This window comes from Mesitornis unicolor, unplaced genomic scaffold, assembly GCF_000695765.1.
Source record: "Mesitornis unicolor isolate BGI_N332 unplaced genomic scaffold, ASM69576v1 scaffold1730, whole genome shotgun sequence".
Classification (NCBI taxonomy): domain Eukaryota; kingdom Metazoa; phylum Chordata; class Aves; order Mesitornithiformes; family Mesitornithidae; genus Mesitornis; species Mesitornis unicolor.
In genome coordinates this window covers 18,486-25,744 of record NW_010158812.1, presented here as the reverse complement: position 1 = coordinate 25,744, position 7,259 = coordinate 18,486, and the positions used below count along the sequence as shown (strand labels likewise).

General features: G+C 33.9%; 1 protein-coding gene across 1 annotated transcript in view; it reads left to right on the top strand.

The window, feature by feature from the left end:
• Positions 1 to 6,971, top strand: part of LOC104540711 (contactin-5-like) — a gene marked incomplete at both ends in the record, with an annotated part of 12,572 nt that extends 5,601 nt beyond the window's left edge. Inside the window, 3 exons of the mRNA XM_010184580.1 lie at positions 2,408 to 2,544; positions 4,472 to 4,601; positions 6,805 to 6,971. Of these exons, the coding sequence (XP_010182882.1) occupies positions 2,408 to 2,544; positions 4,472 to 4,601; positions 6,805 to 6,971 (434 nt within the window). The remainder of the gene's footprint in view (positions 1 to 2,407; positions 2,545 to 4,471; positions 4,602 to 6,804) is intronic.
• Positions 6,972 to 7,259: the final 288 nt, after the last annotated feature.

Sequence of the window (7,259 nt, the reverse complement as noted above, 5' to 3'; positions counted from 1 at the left end):
TCCTGCTGCATCTACCTATTGCCTCACTACCTTGTTCTCAAATAGGTAGGAATCCATGTCATTGCCTTAGCTGATGGCAAGATCAAGAGCTTGAAAATTATGAACCCAGAAGCCACTTAGGCTATGAGCAGACAACCTAGGGTGGGAATACCCCAATTACTGAAAACACATTGGTAATATCAATCAATCATACCACTGTGATTTGAAGGTTTGTAGTTACAGAGGAAAACCCACGCCATGACTATGCTATCAAAACAGCCACAGAGCGTAGCAAAAGCAGTTGTGTACTGAGGAGAACACGTCTGCAGCCAGGATTGTGGGACACACTTTTGTTTCAGTGTAAACAAGTGTGCATTCTAATTCTGAACGCTCTGGTTCATGATGAAATCAGATTTAACATACAAAACTGAGTCCAGATAAGCTTTGGGTCATACAGTAGAATTTTCAGAAAAGCAAAATAATAAAAAGAATGAAATGTAAATAGAAACATTTTAGAGCCTCTTTGAAACGGCAAGATTTTATGGCACCACTGGCTAACTGTTATGAATTTTTTAGTTACACATTTAACTGTCACATCTTCCAAAATCATGTTAGCATACTCATTTTCAAAGGTAACAATTGCTTCTCAGCATGCTTCTTTTGTGCATACTGAAACACACAAAATGGAAACAACAGCATCAACTATACAATGCAATCAAATTATATTTTTAGGACAATTAGTAGACGACAAGTGAGCAGGGACTCCTGCAAACTGCTCCTGAGGATTCCATGGGAGCCTTTGATATAATTTAAGAATCAAGTGATTTAGTGCAGCAGAGCACATATGGAATATGTCATGCATTGCCTTGTCTCTAATAAGAAGAATAAGGGAGCAGATGTTTTTGGTCTTGGGTTTGGGAGTGAGGCTGGGTCAATCTTATCTGTTTTCCTTTCCTAAAAGGGAAATGAGTGATTCTTTTTCTGATGTTTCCAGCTTCTGATAACTGTCTCATTGGGGACTCTGAAGCAGACTGTTGTCTACTTAGAAATGACAGACACCTCATTCACTTTCGTTATCATCCATGCACGAGATGTAAGCTAGAAGCAGTTAGTCACCTGTCATGCCTTTTCATATCTTCTCACATCTTTGATTGGTGACCTGTCAAACGCCAGCTAGATTCAAAGATTTATTTTTAAACTCAGTCACCCATGTTTAAGTATGTTATCAATTATCCGATGTTTGAAGCAGACTGTGCTGTGACAGATCTGGACTTCTATTCATACTAAGCAGAAGAATTTTACATTCCTTTAGCAATGAAGGTCTTTTAGCTACTTGTTCTCTAATATTGGGGAAAAAACCCCCACAACACTTAATATCATAAAGTTAATTAATTTCATCTGTCATTCGCTTTTCTATACAAATTGATATGGCTACAGTATGAAAACCCAAAATCTGGCTTTTAGGCATATGTTTTTATTTCTGCATACGAATGTTCAGTTATCAATTATCCGACGTTTGAAGCAGACTGTGCTGTGACAGATCTGGACTTCTATTCATACTAAGCAGTTTTTATTTCTGCATATGAATGTTCAGTTCCTCACTGAGTCATACAAAGATTTCCACATTATAATATCCTACATATATCTATCTGATCAACTGCTGTATTAAAGACCTACTTCTCTGCAAAAAAAAAATCCTGCTTTTTAACAGATTATTATATGGAATTTAAGTATTAATGATCACATATACACCTAACTGTCTATCTCTAAAAAAGACTTTTAACATTGACTTACTGTGTAAGTTATGTTTCTCATGAATTCTGGAAATCTTGTAGGTTCTGTTCTTAAAAATATTAAAATATTTTCTCCCTTGAAATCTGAATTAAATCCAAGAAACTTTAACAAAAATATGTGCAAAATACTTTACCAAATGCTTAGTCATTTGTAACTGAATAAGTCATGATTTCCAAGTAAACTGAGAAAACCACATAAAACAGTCTAGACCTCCTTACCATAATAGACCTTCTTACCAAAATTTAAACATATTACATCTTGAAATGTTGTGAAATATTCTATTGTGACTACCAAGAAAATGCTGTTAAAATCAGTAATAATTAATGCATTAATATATAGTACTGTAATTTAATCCATTGGACTTTATAAAATCAGGCAGATTTCTAGTCCTGGTCATGATACTGCTCACTGCCTGATACCATTACAGCATTTCCTTTAGAGTTACAGATCTTTGTTAATTTTATTACTTTATTTTTTGTTTTGATTGTTTGTTTAAATGTGCTTCTTTCTGAGAGTAACCTAAGTTTTGTAAAGGCCATATATTAAGGTTTTTAATTGATTAGGTCTTTGCATATCAGCTAGACCCCTACCAGTTTATACGCTTTGTATATAGCATGGTATTTTTTTCTTGCAGCCTACCCACATTGGGTGGAGAAACTTAATAATACCCAATTAGACAGTGGAGATCAGCTCCAATGGGAATGTAAAGCCACTGGAAAGCCAAGACCCACATATCGTTGGCTTAAAAATGGAGTTCCTCTCTCGCCACAGGTACATTAGATGAGGAGTCACCAGTATGTTGCATGTTTCTCCTTTCATTCTGATAAAGTCAGTTAAAGAACTGAAAAAATACTTCAGAAATTACTATTTTCTGTGTTAGTAACTTAAGTGTTAGTAACCAGACAAGTTTTCTGTTCATATCCTCTGAACCATCTCAAGCAAAGTAAAGTTGCATTCATCGGTAAAGGTCTGTAGTTAAGAAACACTTGGGAGATGTGTCTGCAACAGCATCTTCCATTGTACTATAATGTACATCCAAGCAATCTCCAATATGTTTGTTTATTTTTTCTTTTAAATAGTGGCATTATGATATTTGTACCTAATTTTTTGTGTCTAAGAATATAGTGACAACTCAGAGAAGCACTGTATTTGATGAATCAGATTTCTTCATATTCCCCCCAACATTCTGTTCTGTTATGTTATTTACTATATTTCTGTTTCTACATAATCATACTCTTCAAAACACTAGCAGGCTAATGTAAGAGGCACAATGACTATTATATTTTCTTCAGTTTTCAACTCCATTAATTCTCTACAAGTAAAGAACTCACCATCAAGACCACTAAAATGCTCCATGTAAGACTCCTAGAATGTAAAGTCCTTAGCTACAGTCATCTGGTATATTTTAGAATTAGATCTAGATAAAATTGTCTTTTAGAAAAACACTCATGGCATGGCCTTTTATTTCCCTTTGTTCTGCTTCTTTCACTGAATCATCAATGTGTCAGCCCACATCATGTAAGTTTTGCCTAGCACCTTTCCATTTTTATGGATTTAGAGTAAATAAAAGTTTTTTAAATTTATGTCATGCATTTTTCCAGATTAAAATAAAGCTATTCAGTTCTGGGAGAAAATTTGTCCATTTGTAAATGAATGTACAGAACGGACTTATGAATATGAAAGATGTAGTGCCTTTCTTTTCAGTGAATGTCACTTCCAGCAGTGAACATCATCCAATTATGCAAACAATGAGAAAGAAAACATAAACACAATTTACTTTTGAAGCTGTGAGGCATTGAAAATAAGGTTAAATGCCTTTACTTTACCCATTTCTGCCTTTTTATATGGAGATATTAGTAATGAAATTGAAGCAGTTTAAATATCTGTACTTTTTGGTTTTCTGATTTTCCAAACCATTAGTTGCATCAGGCTCTGAAATTTGAAATTCAATTTCAGTTTAAACTGGAGACTTACAGCAGAGAGAACTTTTTTCACAGTTTCCTCTCAAACTCTCTGTTCTTTATAAATTTTTAATTAAATCTACAACAACTGTAATAATTAAACTTACAGATGTTTTATAGCAGTTCACATTATTCATCATATAGCTCCATGAAGTACAAATTTCCATAAACAGCTATTCATGCCCCTTGTCTTCCAGCTGTGTTAATTGCTTTCTACTAGCGGAACTTTCCAGTAAGAAATTTGCACTAATGTTGAAGGTGATTAGACTGTTTCACTCTTACTCATGAAAAACATCTTTTATATCTACTTTTATGAAAATAGCACCATGACTGAAACCAAAGATTTTCTAGAGATGTGAAGATCATCAGATATGTTACACCCACAACTGATTTCTTGCCTCATTAAAGTTGCCAAGATGAACTGCTTTTAAAAATCATTAAATAGTAATAGCAGATCAACAAGCAAACAGGCAAAAAGCAAACCTTGGCGATAGTGAACTTGCAATGAAAAATATTTGCCTTTAAATATTTTTGAGTGTTTTCTGCCCTTTCCCATTTGCTTTATTCTTGTCATCCCCTATATTAAAAGGAAAAAGTCAGACCAAAGAAATTTGTAACTCAGTTTTATTTTAGCTTAATATTGTCTTTTGTGGTTTTGCCTTAAGCTAATAGCACAGCAAATTTCCAGTGCCTGTTTGCTTTCCTAGATTATTATTATTATTATTATTCCATTACAGAGCAGGATTGAGATGGTTAATGGTGTTCTGATGATCCACAATGTGAATCTCTCAGATGCTGGAATGTATCAATGCTTAGCAGAAAATAAATATGGCACCATTTATGCCAGTGCTGAGCTGAAGATTTTAGGTGAGTACTATCAAAAAATAACAGACTGTTCGTTTTTGTCCCTTTGATAATTACATTTGTTCTTGGACTGTTATGGTAAGGAACAGCTTCTGCTGGTCCAAACTTAGCAGAGCAGATAAAAGTGGGTTCCTTTTTCTTCTTGTTATTTATGTGTGAGCGAGTCCTTTCTTGCCCAAGAGAGTATGGGTCCTTCTGTTGAATTAAAATTTTCTTTCATAAATTACTGAATTAGTTACATTTCTTTCATTATTTCTCATATAAGGCTACCTCAGTTTGAATACATGGAAAAATATTTTTTACTCCTTTAAATATAAGTGCAGGAGAAGACACTTAGAGAAAGTACATATATTTTAAATGTATTTTAGTCTCTGTTAAAAATAAATTATTATTTCTATGAAGGCCATTCAAAGGTAATTAAGCATGATCTTGGTTTTAAATGTACAAAACTTTCCTATGAAGTCACCAGTGCTGATTGAACACTGGAAATTACATTCTTGAGCTAATATCCAATAGTAAAACAAATACACCACATAGTATTACCCAGAAATATAATAACAAATTAATTATTCAAAAGTTGAGGGGGGGAGTTAATGAAGAGAGACTTGAACCATGTCTTTCCAACAGACTAGTTTTCATTAAAGCAAACTGGTAACACACAATGGTGCAATAAAAGGACTTCCACAGCGGTAAGTGAGACAGTTTTGTATGAGTCTCATGGTCTTTATTAGAGTGTGGTACGGCTGGAAGAGACCTGTCTGTCTAAGTAATTCGATGGCCATATCAGAGATTAGAGGTCTCCTCATTGCTCAGACCTTGCAAATTACAAAACCTGCACCTGGGAATCATTCTTGCCAACTCCAAGTTAAGTGGATACTAAAGCTGAAGTTACTGAAATAATCTACATTTGAGCTAAGATTTGGTCCTTCTGAAGAATAACTTATCTAGTACATTTTTACTGTTTCCTAGCTGGCCAACATTAGAATGTCACTGATAACCCTTTGAAATAGTTCTGTCTAGCTATAAATTAAAACCCACAGTCAGTGGTTGCTCTCTTTCCATCACTTCCGTTTGTCATTTGCGATTCCATCAGCAAAGAGATCCTTGTTGGTTGCAAAGATCTCTTGCTCTGTTATTCATATCTATTTTAAAACAGATATACTTATTATATCAGGTAGCTGAATACTTTCTTTGATGTCCTTTAATATTGGAAATGGCCATTATATGCTGCTGCAGTAAAATCAGCCTTTCATTTTGTCTCTTTTGAAACTGTACCCCTGTTAAATTTTAACCACAATGTTGCAATAAGGAAGCAGTTGCATTTAATGTTCTGGATTATTAAAGGGAAAAGAACAGAATAAATTGTCCATATAAGTAGCTCTTGTATGAAAATTACCCAAAGTAATGGTAGGAAATTCCTACATGTTTAAGGTAATAGAGTATAATATGTTTTAATATGTTTAGCGGAAACAGTTGCAGGGGGGAAAGGGGCCTTTGGTTTTGCAAAATTGGTTTAAGAAAAACACAAACAAATGAGATTACTTGTGAACAACTTTTCTTTCTTGGTGTGAAATAACAGTAATTAGTGTAATTTTGTGATACATCTATTACCTTAGCTGACATATTGTGATCAATGGGACTTCTTGAGAAGTGAAACACTAAGAACAAGACATGGTTGAATATCTTCTATTAAGAAGCTCTCACTTTTCAATTCCTAGTAGTTGGAAAAATTTAAAAAGTGAAAGCAATAAGAATTCTTTAGCAATAATACTTTTTGTAAGAATTAACACTAGTGTGTGCATTTTAGAGAGCTGTAGAAATTAAACTTCTTTTCATTTTGACTAGTTACTTATATGAAGTTATGTACGAAATCCAAAAATTTTGGAAAAGCTGTAGCTAAATCAACTATAGTATTTGATTACTAAAGCTGTTGGATTCTACAAGCAATCTTACTTTAGTATGTTGATGTGAAGGACATCTCAATAACTCATAACTGGATTAAGTTCTAGACCTGCCATCTAGCCTTGGCTGCTGATTTCAAACACTTTGTAAAATTCCATCTGAACTGCAGTTACAATAATTCCCAAGCCAAAGATAGAGATTCTATCCCTGAAACCAAATTTATTATTCTAGTCTTCTGTTAAAATGTAATGAAACAGGAAGCTGTGATTGTGCTCTGTAGAGTTAATGTACTTCTTTTTAACAGCTTCAGCTCCCTCTTTCCCACTAAATCAAATGAGGAAAACAATAATTATTACCAAGGGCCAAGAAGTTGTCATTGAGTGCAAGCCACAAGCCTCTCCAAAGCCAACTATCACTTGGAAGAAAGGAGATAAAGCATTAAGGGAGAGTAAGAGGTCAGAAGCCCGTTCGGTAAACCAAATATTGTGTTTGCATGTTTGATTCTGTGATATGATATGAAAATACAGCAAGTGACAAGAACTTGCATATGTTAGCATGAGTATGGCATAATTATTTTATCAAGTTGATTTGTCTGACAGTGGTGACTGTATTGTTTCCACAATATTGAAATGAAAAATGTTAAAATTGTTCAAAGATGCATACAGATGAAAAGAAGATATTAGTTTGGAGTTTTTTTCTCTATTTTTGTTACTAATTTCAAAAAATGTTTCAGTTACACTGTAGAGGTACTACAAAATT